Source organism: Globicephala melas, chromosome 5 (assembly GCF_963455315.2).
Source record: "Globicephala melas chromosome 5, mGloMel1.2, whole genome shotgun sequence".
NCBI classification, from domain to species: domain Eukaryota; kingdom Metazoa; phylum Chordata; class Mammalia; order Artiodactyla; family Delphinidae; genus Globicephala; species Globicephala melas.
In genome coordinates, this window is record NC_083318.1 from 113802789 (window position 1) to 113818398 (window position 15610).

The 15610-nt window shown below is 37.1% G+C and overlaps 1 protein-coding gene across 1 annotated transcript in view; it reads left to right on the plus strand.

The window, feature by feature from the left end:
• TTC29 (tetratricopeptide repeat domain 29) overlaps window positions 1–15610 on the plus strand; it is a 256783-nt gene that overhangs the window by 33409 nt on the left and 207764 nt on the right. Inside the window, exons 5-6 of the mRNA XM_060298809.1 lie at window positions 7253–7476; window positions 12402–12587. Coding sequence (XP_060154792.1) covers window positions 7253–7476; window positions 12402–12587 — 410 coding nt within the window. The remainder of the gene's footprint in view (window positions 1–7252; window positions 7477–12401; window positions 12588–15610) is intronic.

Consider the following 15610-nt stretch of genomic DNA (forward strand, 5'->3'; position numbering starts at 1 on the left):
CAATGTAATTATCCCGTCGTGATTCCAATAACATTTATCCCTACAATATGAATGTAAGACTGTTGTTACTGGCACATAGATAACCCACTAGTGACTTATAAATATTAACTTAATGGAATAAAGGTATTATCCTGACTTTTGATTAGGTATAGCATATCTTTTGAGTTTATCTTTGTCAGATTAAATAAAAGTTTTATGATCTTGTTTTAAAGTATTGAGCTTATTGAACTGCTTTTGAAATATTTTACTGAATGTGCAGCTTCACCTTGATACAGTATTTCAGTGTGACTTATGAAAAAATATGTTAAATATATTAATCATATACTAGAATAGTTGATAATGCATTTTAATTTTGAAAGGTCATGTAATAACTAGTATAAATACCTAAGTACAAAGAGAATAAGATAGATTGACATAGCTATTCATTCACGTTTTTCATATTTGTACAGTATTATCCTTTTTTATGTTTGTTTTATGTTTGTCGGTGTTTTCCCCATTAGACTTTACACCCTTGTGTGGGAATCGCATCTATTTAATTTGCTTTGCACGGATGCTACTGGTTGTCTGCTCCCTCATTTTAAGGAAGGGGATTCTCTGAGTCACAAAATAACACCAGTCTCTTTCCCCAGTCCAGAGCAAATGTGGATTAACATGGATAAAGAAAATGGCTTTCTTTTTTTTTCTTTTTGATTGAAGTATAGTTGATTTACAATGTTGTGTTAGTTTCAGATGTACAACAAAGTGATTCAGTTATATATATATGTATATTACAAAATATTGAGTATAGTTCCTTGTGTTATACAGTAGGTCCTTGTTGTTTACCTATTTTACATATAATGGTGTGTATATATTACTCCCAAGAAAGATAATGGCTTTCTAATTGGAGAGTGACATCATACTTGTATAATGCTGTCAAATTTCTAAACAATCAATACAAATAAACCCAAAAAATGTGTGCATGATGAGGAGGAGAAGAAAACTTAACGATATTTGATATAATAGGAGGCAATGTGGTAAAGAGAAAAAATTCAGAATTTGTAATCAGAGAAACCTGAGTGTGAAACCCACCCCTGCCACTTATTAGCTTATATGATTTTGGGCAACTCACAACCTCACTGAAGATGGTTTCTTTATCTGTGAAAATGGAAGTAGTATTTGTAGAGTTATTGTGTGATTTAGAAATGATGTCTGACACATCGTAGGTGCTCTATAAATAGTAGCTATTCAAAATGGTTTAAGGTAGAATTTAAAAATGATATAATATCTCCTCTGTGGCTGTTTAATAGAAAGCTCCCCATTTCCCAGCATCTCCACACATTCAACTGCTATGGAGTTATGTCAGATTGTTCAGATTTACTTTATTCCAGTATACAGATTTTTTTTTAACTTAGAAGTTTTGGGGAAATTTGGATGTAAATTCAAAATATTTAGAATCTCTATTGAATAATGCCTTTAAATAGTAATAAAAATCCATATGAAATGCATGACCACTTAATTCCATTCTTAAAACCATTCTTCTCCAGCTACATCCCTTAGCCTGGTAAAGCCTTAGGTATCTGCAGTGGCAAAGATCTTCCTTAGGATGTAAATTTCTAGATATTCAGCATATCTGTGAATGTCACAACTTCTGCTTCTATGAATGGCCTCTTTTCTGTCGGGAGAACTCTCCTCAAACTCCATAATATCAAATCTCTCCAGAAATTTTACTAGAATTCTTAGCTTCCACCCAGTATAGTGACGTCAGGTCAAGGAGATTTTTCTTCTGATACTTAAAAAGAGCATGTTTTAATTTAGATAAGTATTTGTTTTAATATGTAAATAAAACCAAAGACTAATAACTTCATGTCCAAATGAAATAAATAAAATAATGAATTTGGATTCTCTTTGTATTTCTATTTGCATTTTTTAAAAATTCCTTTTTGTAAGCAAGTAAACTTGGGCTATGATTCTCTGTTATGAAATATAAAGCCTGAGAAATTCACATACAATGGTAGAAATTGACATACAACTTTATAAATATTTTCAGATAGCAAATTTAAAAGATGAAAATTATTCTGGCTAAAAGAAATGATATTCATTAACTATGAAGGTTGAAATAGGAACCCATTTAGTAAAACACTAACTGCTCTTTCTGGCTTTCAAATATTAGTAATGAGGCTTAAATAATACCATACGTACGTTTGTGTGTGCACACAAAACTGTGTATAAAATAGAGATGATATCAGCATAGTTATATAGGCATTTTAAATACATCTCTATTTGAAATCTCTTTTGCAAAGAATGGTCTTTTTAAAAAATTTACTAGAAATTTTAAAAATTGATATTAATTATATATCATGGATGTTTTGAAGCTGAAAAATGTCTTGGGTACCAAGACAGTCCCTTCTGAAGCAGTTCGTATTCTTTGCGCACAGGGAGCAGAAACTGATTCTGACCAAATAAAATGGAAATGATTTTATTAGCAGGATATTTGGTAACTAGCTGAATTTAGGGGAGAACCCGGCTCAAAAGAAAAGACATGGGACACTTGAATGGATCTAGGTAGCAAGAACTACTTGCAACTCTAGTCAGGATGTCGCTGCCAGGTTGACTGAGTTCCAGCAACCTTCTACATCTTTGTGTTTCTTGCCTCAAGATTCAAAATCCTGGGAGAGAGGCCAGTGGCTTAATTTGGGTCACTGATCCACCCCTTGGCTAGGGAGTCTTTGAAATCAAGTCCCACCAAGATGACACACAATGTGCCATTTCCAAAAATACTTTGGAGTCTGTGGACATGAAACGAGATGCTGGGTGGACCAAATCCAGCCAGAGCACCTTCGTCTTCCAGGTGAGGGAAATAAGGTCTAGGGAATGATGTTCTGCATTTCTGTCCCAGCTGGGTTTAGAACTGAGATGGCCTCCTCACATGTACTTATTTTCATTGTTTAAATCAACGTTCTAATTTTTATTTATTTATAATTTTTTTGCCCCAGTATGCTTTTTTCACTCAGAGGAAAACATGATGGCAGCCAAGGCATAGACATACAAAGGTGGCAGTGCTTGTTGTTGTTTTTTAATTGAAGTAGAGTTGATTTACAATGTTGTGTTAGTTTCAGGTATACAGCAAAGCGATTCAGTTATATATACATGTGTGTGTGTATATATATATATATATATATATATACACACACACACATATATCTATATGTATACATATAGATAATCTTTTCCAGATTCTTTTCCATTATAGGTTATCACAAGATATTGAATACAGTTCCCCGTGCTATACAGTAGGTCCCTGCTTATCTATTTTATACACAGCAGTGTGTATCTGTTAATCCCAAACTCCTAATTTGTCCCTTTCCCCACCTTCCCCCTTTGGTAACCATAAGCTTGTTCTCTGTGTGGCAGTGCTTGTTTGAGGCAAGGTTGGATTTCCAGCCCTTGTCCCCTCAAACCTCCTTACCATCCCTCGTACTGCCCTTTTGGGTACCATCTGGATGTCCCCTTCAGTCTCCTCAAACTCAAGTTATCTGAACCCAGACTTATTATCTTTCCCCAAACCTGTTCATTCTTTTGTGTTCCCCTCTTTAGCAAATTACCAAATACCCACACGCGACTCCTGTTGTCACCCTAGCTCTTCTCTTTCCATCAACCCCAACATCCAATCAGTTACCAAGTAATCGGTATTTTTATCTCCTAAATATGTATTGAATCCACCTACTTCTGTTTATCCCCCTGCCTTACTTCAGTTCAGCCCCCGTGTCCTCTCCTTTGCGTGAACACCAGAGTCTCCCGTTTCTTCTCCCTGCTCCCGCTTCTGTTCTCTTGGATCTGGTGTGAATTTCAGAGTCAACAAGCTCAAGCATGCTAAATTGAAAGTCTTTGTTTTTTTATGACTTAATTTTAATTCCTGGCCCTAAGCCTTGATCCTCCCTAGTGTAAAATTCCAATCTCATCCCTCTTAGGTAAAGTCAGTCCAATTCAGTGATTTGTCAGGTTATTCAGATTCTAACACTTCCCCTCACCCTGTTTTCCCATGCAGAAGCAACACAGCATGGGTGCAGGGTAGAGGGAAATAGGGTTACTAGGTTTTGCAAATAAAAATACAACATACACTTCAATTTGAGTTTCAAAAAAACAGAAAGTTTTTTGGTGTAAGTATTCCCATGCATTATTTGGGGCATACTAATAATACTAAGAAAAAATCATTTGTGGTTTATGTGATATTCAAATTTAACTGGGTATCCTGCCCAGTTTTATCTGGCAAACTTCGGAGTGGGAGTTTGTCAGCATTTACTCCCTGGTCTTAATCTAGGACCTTGTGATAGATATTGAACTTGCCTCCCTGGTGTCCATTTCTCCCTCTTTGCTAACATAACCCCAGTTTCATTTGGGGGCAGCAGTGTGCCCCAAAACAGGCAGGATATTTGTTTTTCTAGTCTCCTGCAGCCAGGGATGGCCAAGTGACACAGTTCTCACCCATGGAACCAAAGTGGAACTCCAACAGAAGTTGCAGGAATGCTTTTGTTTTCCCCAATAATGGAGAAAGACACAGCTGATGCCACCGAACTCTCCCCTTTCTTCTTGCCTTGAAGGTGGACATGATGTCTGGAGCTGGGGCAGCCCTCCAGTGACCAGTGAGGGGAAGGATAAAATAATCCCAGAGGCATGGGCCTTGAACTTGCCAGGCCATGGAACCAAGGCCAGCAGCTGCCTACCCTTAGGTGTTTTGTGCTGTGAGAAATAGAAACCTCTAGTTTTGAAGGCACTGTGAGCCGAGTTTTCTCTTCCTTGGAGTTGAATGCATTCCTCACCTATGGGATGCTGTCCAGGGGTCCATCACTGATGTACTCTATTCATCCTTTTCTGTCAGCTCTGGAAATATGCTGACCTGACTCTTTCAGTAGCTCCCCAGTGCTTCTTATCTGCAGAGTTACAGCTGTGTCCCCCTTCCGTCCCCAGTGGGCAGCGCATCCGACAGCCTTTTAGCACACATCCCCTTGCTGTGGCCAGCGACATTGTGGCAAACATACCAACCCTCTCTTCCCATTAACTCTTATGTCACACACTCGGAGGCCGCTAGACAATTACGGTATTGGGCCCGTACCATTCAGAGGCTATGGGACATTGTGCGGGCTGGTTCCAATCCTCTTCTGCTGAGAAAGTCTCTGCATTGACTTTTGCTGCCTTTCCATGCCCTTGTGCAGGGGCAGGGGGGTGGGGGGAGGGGAGAGAGGACCTGGCCCTTCTGAGCATCTCACTGTTTCCTTCTCCACACTCTCAGCTAAAGGGCAGAAACAAAAATCTGTGATAGTTCCTGTCCTCTCCACTTCAAATATTTTTGGTCATCATTTTGACAAGATGGTGGTTTTTGACTTTTTGGCCTGGGACTGCAGTTTCCTTACTCTCTTTGTGAACTAGTTCTATAACAATAGGTGGCTTGTACTGGCCACCAGGTGCAGGAGGAGGAGGGTTGCAGTTCAGCTGGGACATTCCTTCCATATGATTTTTCTAAAAGATAATCTCTTTGACTCATTTCCCTGACCCAAACCCTTCTACGGCTCTATCTCACTCTTAGCTTGGAGTCCAAACTTCTTACCATGGCTTTGAGGTGTCCATGATCTGAGTCTTTCCCCCCTTTTCTTTTTTTCACTTCCCTCTCCCCACTCCGTTTCTCACTGTAAGTATTTTGTTCTAGACCTAAGCTGATCCCCTGAGTAAAAAATTATTGGCGATGGGAGCTGGGCATTTTTGTTTCATTTGTAGGGTGAGTCTATTGCAGGACTTAATGTTTCTCAGAGCATCTTCACATACATAATTTTGCTTGGTTCTTAGAAGAATCCTGTGATGTAGGTAGGGCATAGATTAATACAGATTAATATACACATTTCACAGATGAGAAGAAATGAAGTCCAGAGAGGTTAGAAAGAGCTGACCTCAACCTTGGGTGTTCTAATTCCAGACTGTCTCCACTCCACACTGAAATGCTTATTGATAGTAGTAGCACACCAAGTCAGTTCTAAATATTTAATTGTCTCCTATTTTAAAAAATGTAAAATAATTAGTATAAAGGTATATCATTAGGCCTCTTGCTTAGTGTAATAATAGCCACCACAGAGCTGTTATTCCATAACCCTGTTTTATTTCCTATATAGCAATTTTCATCATCTGAAATTATTTATGGTTTGTTTGCTTATTTGTTGGTTGTGTTCTCCCACTAGAATATACACTTCACAAGGGCATTGAATCTATTTGGTCTAGAACAATGCCTGGCACTTAGCAGGAAACTCAATAGCTATTTGTTGGATAAATAAATGGGCTATTCAATTGTCATTTCATCTCCTTGCGTATGATTTATTATTGTTAGAAGTGAAATAGTACATAACAAATCATTAAGTTAGTCCTAACTGAAAATAATTTTTAAAATATATTTAGCAAGAGATTTCAATAAACATTTTCTGCCTAAATGAATTAATGAATGAATGAACCTCCATAATATACAGTGAAACCACTTAATAGAACTTTGTTTTGATATTTGACAACACATTTAAATTTTGCTTGCCTTACTGGATTTTTGTTTTGTTTTGGTGGGTGGCTAACGTGTTAAGTATTTTTGGATACTGTCAGTTGCTATGGTCTGAATGTTGTGTTCCCTAAAATTCATGTACTGAAATCCTAATCCCCAAAGCTGTAGGTCACTGGGGCTTTTCGAAGGTGATTAGGTCAGGAGGGTGGGGCGCTCATGAATGGGATTAGTGCTCTTATAAAAGAGGTTCCAGATTATTCCCTAGCTCCTTATACTATGTGAGGATATGACTAGAAAATGCCGGCTGTGAACCAGGAAGAGGGCCCTCAGCAGAAGACGACCTTCCTGGAGCCTTGATCTTGGACTTCCAGCCTGCAGAACTCTGAGCAATAAATTTCAGTTGTTTATAAGCTACTCAGTCAGGGGTATTTTGTTATATCAGCCCAAACAGACTAAAACATCAGTCAGCTAGCTTATTTGTCCTTATCAAAGGGAGCTCAGCTCTGGAACTGATATATTTATAATGTAATTTCACTAAAATTACTGTATTTAGATAGTTCCTGGCATCTTTCATTAAACTGAAGTTGTTCAGTTATAAGTGTTTGAGGTCAAGATTGTTTTCAGCGCTTCCACTGAGGGAAAAAAATGCAGCGTGATTCAACTTTTAATTATTATAAAGATCAAAACACTGCACAGATTTAAAGGATTAAAATAACGTGTTCAGTGTTCTGTTCTTATTCCCAGTTACCGGAACTCGTACAAGAAGAACATCTGTGTGGACATGCTGCGAGATGGTTATCATAAGTCTTTTACTGAGCTCTTTGCTCTGATGGAGAAGTGGGATGCCCTGAGGGAGGCTGCAAAAGTAAGGTCCCTCTTCTGGCTGCAGAGACCCCTGGAAGAGCAGCCTGACAAGCTGGATCACTTCTACTACTACCTGACCAGGGCCGAAGCAGCTGAAAGGAAAGGTGAGTGGATGGATTTGGGGAAGCAGCACTGCAAAAGGCAGAACAGTGAGCGCCTGAGGGAAGGTTCCAAATTGTTTCAAGTATGAATTTAAAACATTGAGACACCTTAGCACAATTCAACCTAGTCAGCTAAGCATCTAAATGGAATAAATGGTAGAGAACGCTGAATCGCAAGGCTGGCCAGACACACAGCCATCCTGGTGTTGTCACTCTAAGCCAGGGAAGACAATGAATAGCACCTAATAACATCTCCAGGGCTTTCCAATGTATTAAAATCTTTGGTATCATTAATTATACATCTTTCCATAGTTTTTTTTTTTATATATAATCTGATTGTTGACTTTCACTGAGGAGACACTTTCAGAGTATTATAACTTGACAGTTATACTTATTTTCTAGTATTTGTATAATGTAATTTAAAGATTTTATCCGTAAGTTCTATAGAGTTCTATCAGAGAATTTTTATTAGTGAATAGTGAGGAGACATAAAAAGCCTGCAATTTACAATTACGAATAAAATTGTTAATTTTATATTTTCCATCACATCATCTCTAATAAATTCCTTTTTTTTTTTTTTTGGTATCCTGAAATTTTCCAGAAAGTCTATATGCTTCAAGTATTGAAGAAAATATTTTAATCTCTACTATAATTATACCAATATTGTCATAAGTATTTCTTATTTACATATTCATAATTGGTCATTTTGTATAATCAAAGAAAGGAAATCCCAAAAGTTGGCATATAAATTTGGTGTTTTCACCAAACAAATCCTTTTGTTCAACTTTTTGTGTGAAAACACCATAGGACTCAAAAAGAGAAGCTCAGGCCACAACATGACGATGTCTGTACTTCATCTCAGGCCTTTCTATGGGAAAATAGAGTATTAGACAATGTTTTGTTAGCCAGTGCTGCAATGTGGAAAATTGATAGGGACATAGAAACAGCATCAGAGGGGTAGCAGAAGTCTTTTAGCCTCTATAGTGGAGTCAATATACATATTTCCTATCTGGTTGTGACCTGACTTACAAATATGAGATATACAAAAGTCCTAACAACACCACATGTGAACTAGAGTGTGTGTGTGTGTGTGTGTGTGTGTGTGTGTGTATGTGTAGACAAGAGGTGATTATTTGATTATTTGTATAATGAAAATTATTTAACTGCAGAACTGACTTTAAAAATAGAGTCCTTTGGTGAATTTTAAAGTGTGATTTACATATAATTTCTCAAGAAATTAACTGTTTAAAATGCTATTGTAAGAAAACCTACATTCTTGTGTAAGCCCCAAACTCTGAAATGATATTTTTACTGAAAATAGAATTGATGCAGATAAAATTTGCTCACAGTCATTTTCTAAGGTGAATTAATCACATTCACTAAATGTTTTAAATAGAAGCATTCATTTTAGCAGCATAATACGAGCCAAACACATCACTAGTCATAAAGTGTCATAAATATGAGAAACTTGTCATAAAGCATTTTGTAATTGTAAAGAAACTAAATGCTGAATAATCTGAAGGTAGAAAACTTTTAATTTGTAATCTTTTATTAAAGAAAAGTAAATATACATATAAATTAAAATGATTCTCCAATTCCAAATATTTTAAAAGTCCAAACTTTACAATAGCCAATGTCTTATACACATGGTACAAGTAATGAAATATTTTCTTTACTGAGTGGTTTATCATATATTCATGGTAACTGAGGTTACATTTGTTAAATGGAACAAAATTACCTCTTGCTCAGAACAACTCTTCTGTAAGGTAATCGACTTCAAAATGCAGTGGCTTTTGCCTGGTTAAAATACAGAAAGTTAAAATTATTGCAAAAAAGTATTATTGGAAATACTTCAGTTGAAGGACATGTAAATATTTGTATGCTCTTTTTTAAAAATGTGTATAATTTTTTCACATTTCTCCTATGAACTTCATAGGAGAAAAATTGTGATTGAGTTAAGCATGTCCCAGAAAATGGTGTAGGGGATATGCACAGAAACTCTTATTAACTTGAATTAATTTTAAATCTTAAAACCCATACACACACACACACACACACACACACACACACACTTAATCTAGAATACAGAGATCTCTTAATAGTGCCTTGAAGATTTCACCCCATATGGTTGTGGAATCTGAGACAATTATCTTGAAGCAGCATATCTCTGAGTATTGTCATTGCTTTTCACTGGAAAGACCATCACTCTAGGGTCACAGTGAAGTCCATGTAATCAAAGCTGTGGCACTAACAATAGTCATCTCAGGTCAATTCTGTCCCTTGAGACTTGGCAGAGCAGGAACCTAGAGTTATTTAAATTACTTTTCAAAATAGCACTTTCTGTTTTATAGCAAAGAAGTGTTTAAAGTAAGGCAGTCATTTCTTTTTGGATTATTTTCTATTTGTTAAAGCGTTTCTTTGTCCCTGATAGCATTTCTTATATTTCCCATTGTTGTGAATCATCTCTGTACCATCTGTAACATTATGATTAGGGCCTTGTGCCCCATGGGACTGGGGAGGAGATGGCAATAATGGTAATGGGTAGCCAAATCAATAGATAATTCAAACATGATTTACACTTGACTTTAAATTATTGTTAAGGGTTAAGCAGCAATTTTCTTTTCTAATAACATTTATTTAAGATACCCAAAGTATGTTCTACTTAAGCAGAGTCCCACAGGATGTTTATACAGTTTATGTAAAGCAAAACAAAAGTAATTGTCTGGTGAAATAAGTTTGAGAAACAACCAGGTGAATTAACATATACATTAAGCAGGTTGGTTTATTGCAGGACTTATCAGAGCCTTTAACATGCTCATGTATATTGTGTGGTTCACTGAAAGAGGGAAATTAGCAAGAGCATTTTCCAAATTTATTTCATCATGAGATCTCCTTTTTAGGTAGCATAATGAATATTGGTCTCAATAATAAATCAACAATAAAATTGATTTTCATCTTATAAATATACCTGCTGACAATTCAAGGAAGTGTTCCGCAAGCAAGGAGAAAAGGCTGCTGAGAATGTAAAGGGTACAGACCATATATTTGGATTATTCAAAGATTCAAAACTTGATATAGTCCTTTATACTTAATACTCTGAAAAACATTCAATTTTTCCATAGAAAAATAGCTTAGCTGACAAGTAGTCTTTAAGTATGTAATCTAAATAGCTTATATAACTCATTCTAAACAGAACCAAAAACTTCGTTTATGAAATGTTGGAAATGTTTTTCTATTAAGGTTTAATTACTGAAAAAAGGAAAAATTATTTCAGGATTACATATATTTTTAAAATCTCTTCATGTAACTTTTTAAAATGGAAGATATGAAATGTTTTATTTACAGGTTTTAAAAAACAGCAACCCTCTAATCATTAAATATGAGAAAGAATATAAAATGTTACAAAACATATTTTAGTGCTCTATTCATATTAGGCAGAAGGTTCAGAATGGAAAGATAAAGCATAGGAGAAGTCAGTTCTGAAATGAGAGTATTCGTTTTAAGTAAATAGCTCAGGGTACCCTCTACTTTTCACCTAAGCTATTGCCTATTGTGAATACCTTAAAAAGCAGAATGGTCTCCAGAATCCCCAGTGCCTTCAAAAATGGGAGATAGGGAGAACAGTTTTTAACTTTAATTTTTAGGTCTAAAACTTATTTTGAGATAAATCTTCATTTCCTATGGAATTATGAAGCAATGTCTGTAAAAACATGACATAGGTTTTAGAAATTTCTTTGGAAACATTGGAGTGACTTATGTACAGTTTTTGAAAGTTAATTTTTGTGGTAATCAGCCTAATGTCATTTTTTCTGAGCCTTTTGATTTTAATCTTATAGGAGTATCAGTGGGCAATATACAAATGCTTTTCATAATTGTAATTCTTTCAGGAGTGTATAGGTTGACTCTTCAATTAATATCAGTTAATTCCAATAGATAATTATTGTTGTTAAAAATCCTTGGAATGGTAATCCAGAGGCTACCACACGTTTACTACTGTGCTTTAAGCACAAATGCAAAGAAACATAAAGGTAATGAATTTGTTCATATCCACAAATAGAATGAAATTTACGAGGGTAAGGCACAATTTAACACAATTTTTGTTTAAGTTTATGACTGATTGCAGTGGAGTTTATAAGACTGATTCACAGTTTATTAATATACTTTTCTGTGTACAAATAGGTCAGATGCCACTTTAGGAAAATAAAGGGGGGTTTTAATAAACTGACAACTAATAAACTAGTAACTGAGTGAGAAGGATGACTAATATTAATGCATTTTCAGCAGAAAAAAATACTCATAGAAAAGATAAGCATAGAAATCCACTTTTTCTTAACATTGTTGGTAACTTGTATTGTCAGAAACAGCACTAGAAAGTGTAAGGAGGTTATGTGGTCATTGTGATCATCATTTCTTCTATCTATAAGCTGCATGCTTGCCTTTTCTTCTGGGTGAAAATACCTTGCTATTTTCAGATTCCATCTGCTTTCTTCATTCATCTTTTTGCCATGGTTAAGAAACATTGCTTTCTCTGGAATCTCTAAATAATTTTCATATCTTCAATGGGAAAAGTACTTGCTGATACCACATACTCATTTCTTCCAAAAGAACTGAGCACATTGCTGGTAGATATCATTCTGTTTTTTTGTGTTATGTAAAGACTCCTGTTTCAACCAAAGAGTATGTCAATTTCTAACAGGGTCTAAGCTCTCCGAAAGAATTTTGTTGTTTTTCTCGTGTGCACATCCTTTAATTAATGTAATTATTTAAATAGTTAAAACATTAATTTTTGCATTTCCATTTTTTAAATGGTTAATCATGCTTTTAAGGAAAAATAGAAGATAAATGTCACTATATTTGTTTGCCATTTGAAGGGATGTACCTTGAGACATCTTTCTAATGCATTTTATGATGTTTTTCTCTCTTTGAAGAATACTTTGAAGAGGTCTATAATAACTTGTATGCTCTGGCCTGTTACTTCAATAATTCTGAAGACAAGTGGGTAAGGAACCACTTCTATGAACGATGTTTTCAGATTGCTCAACTCATCAAAATTGACGGTGGGAAGAAGGAAGCCGAGGCGCACGCACACATGGGGCTGCTCTTCGAGGAGGATGGTGAGTAGCCATTTGTCAGGCTGCTGCGGGGGCTTTGAAGCATCCCAAGTCCAGGCAACCAGAAAGCACATGGGGGTAGAGAAAAAGACCCGAGGCTGAGTAGAAGAATGTGAGTTACTGGGATTAAAAAGCAAAAGGGAGCTCCCCTGGTGGCAGTGGTTGAGAGTCCGCCTGCCGATGCAGGGGAGATGGGTTCGTGCCCCGGTCCGGGAAGATCCCACATGCCGCGGAGCGGGTGGGCCCGTGAGCCATGGCCGCTGAGCCTGCGCGTCCGGAGCCTGTGCTCCGCAACGGGAGAGGCCACAACAGTGAGAGGCCCGCGTACCGCAGGAAAAAAAAAAAAAAAAGAATAGCAAAGGAGTGAGACTTTGGACTCACCCTCCATATTGCTACAGTCATACCTCTGCTGAGTGCTCAGCCTAGAGTTCCCAGAAGCGTCATCACAGAAGGAAAGCATCTTCCTCCAGGCCTCCACACACATCCTTCGTCCACATATGTGCTGCATTGTTTTGAAATGCTTTTCCTTTCTTACAGACCTGCTTGTTCATTTTAACTTGATTTCTCATGTATGAAAATGGGAAAAAGGAAGGGCACACTTTGTGATTTTCCTAGCATCCCAAGTCCCATATATATAACCTATATAACTCGGGTACCACCCCGTTGTGATTTTATAATAATTTCTGAAGGAAATGTTCCTTTAAAAATAATGTCATTCTTAATAATGTTATCTTAAGACAAGCCAAAGTCTGAAAAGACAACAAAAATTCATTAGAAACATATTTTATTTGGTGGTTTAATAAGGATTGCAAACAGAAAGTTAAGAATTAAATTTATTTATAGAAGGATAGTGGGTAGATAGTATGCAAATAAAATATGTGAGAAGGTGAAAATATTTGCTCAGAAATAATTCTGTTTCTTCCCTCAGAACACTGTCTCATTTTCCACAAGAGTTTTGACTTTGGCAAAAGAGTTAAATTAGAAAATATTTATTATCTTGTGGCTAGAACTGCATAGGGCTTTGAGAAGGGAGTGGAAAAGGTTTTTGTGCTTCAGGAAATTGCACTTTGTAATCTACAGCACGGTCGATGCTGGAACGTGGCTGATAGTCAGGGGCTCTCTTGAGTGATAGGTATGGGGAAGAACAGAACAATTCAAAGAAGTGAGAGATCGTACAAACTAGATCCAAGGAAGGCACGATGGAGTCAGAAGGGACTGGTGGGGGATCTGGACGATGGGTGGACTTTAGGCGGGTAAAGAAACAGGAATATATTCTGTAAGAGGGAACTACATACGAAAGCATAGTTAGAGAAACTGATAAGAGGAGCGACCTGGTTAAAGTGGAAAGTATATTTCTGAGCAGTGATGGGAACTGAGTATGGAAAGGCAAACTAGGAACATGCCAGCGTTCAGAGCTTGGGCTGAACCAAACTCTATAGAGTTCGGGCTATACCTTCAGGCCAAGGAAAGGAGTGTGATGGAAGTCTGGCTGTGATACACCCTGTGGGAAGAGGAATAAGAGAAAGGAGGGATGGTTAGGAAGCTGCCCCACTAATTCAACCCTGAAGAAACAATCCAAAAATATTTAAGAGAATGTGTTTAAGTGTATCCATGGCAGTACAATTCATGATGTCTCAAAACAGGGGATTAGCAGCATTAAGCAACACCCATGCAACAGAGTTCTGTGCAGTCATGAAATTACAAACTAGAGCCAAATTCATTCATTCAACAAATATATGTTTAGAACCTAGTACCTGGGGATGAAACAGTAAACAAGAGAGACAAAATCTTTGCCCTCCTGGCACTAACATTCTACTGGGAAAAACAGGCCTTAACCACTCATAGCTATATAACATATGAAGCACTGGTACGTGCTGTGATGAAAAATAAAACAAGGCAAAAGGATAGATAGTGGTTGCTACTTTACATAAGGTGTTCACCTTTTAGAAGGTGAGGCATGAATAAAGTGAGGGAGTAAGCCTTATGAGAATCTGGAGGAAGAGGTTTTTAGAGAGAGGACATGGGAAGTGCAAAGGCCCTGAGGCAAGTGCATGCTGAGCACTGTCTGGAGCCCAGTGAGGAAGGTTGGGGGTAGAAGGAAAGGAGCTAAGTTTAGACCAGGAGGCTTGGGATCACACTGGGGCTTGTAGGACAAGCTGAGGACTTTGGATTTTATTCTAAATTGTATAGGAAATCTCAAATGTATATTGATTTGAGAAAATACTCACGATACGTTAAATAGAAAACAAGATTCAAAACACAACGTAAGGGCTTCCCTGGTGGTGCAGTGGTTGAGAGTCTGCCTGCCGATGCAGGGGACACGGGTTCGTGCCCTGGTCCGGGAGGATCCCACATGCCACGGAGCGGCTGGGCCCGTGAGCCATGGCCGCTGAGCCTGCGCGTCCGGAACCTGTGCTCCGCAATGGGAGAGGCCACAACAGTGAGAGGCCCGTGTACCGTAAAAAAAAAAAAAAAAAAAAAAAAAAAACCACAATGTAAAATATCATTATATTTGGTATGTATCATATACCAATGTGTTAACAGCGCTTGTTTTTGAATGTGGAACCGTAGGTGATTATAGAATTGTGTACTGAAGGGTTATTACTTACTATAATCGAGAGGTTACCTGTTAAAACTCTTAGCCTATTGTTAAAAGTAGAGTTTAGTGTTTCAATTTGTAAAAATGGAATAAATTCTTTCTTAAGTAAAATTCAAAGTAAAACCTTTGCTTAAGCTTTTTAAAATTATTATTCTCATTTCATCAGTGATGTAAATACTCTTTTAAGCTTTTAGAAATTATTAACTTCATTTTGAATGATGAGGATACTGGGGCACAAAGAAATTAAGCTGGTTAGTGGCGGGGCTAGTGTTAAGTCAGCTGGATTCAGAGCCTGTGCTAGCAGCCATTACTCTATGCAGACCAAGAATTGCTTTACTTTCTTGATGTGCTAATGATGAAAATTCCTGAAAATTATACACTAAAGTATAGTTTAGCACTTTTTTGTTCTCTACTCTAGGAACATCCC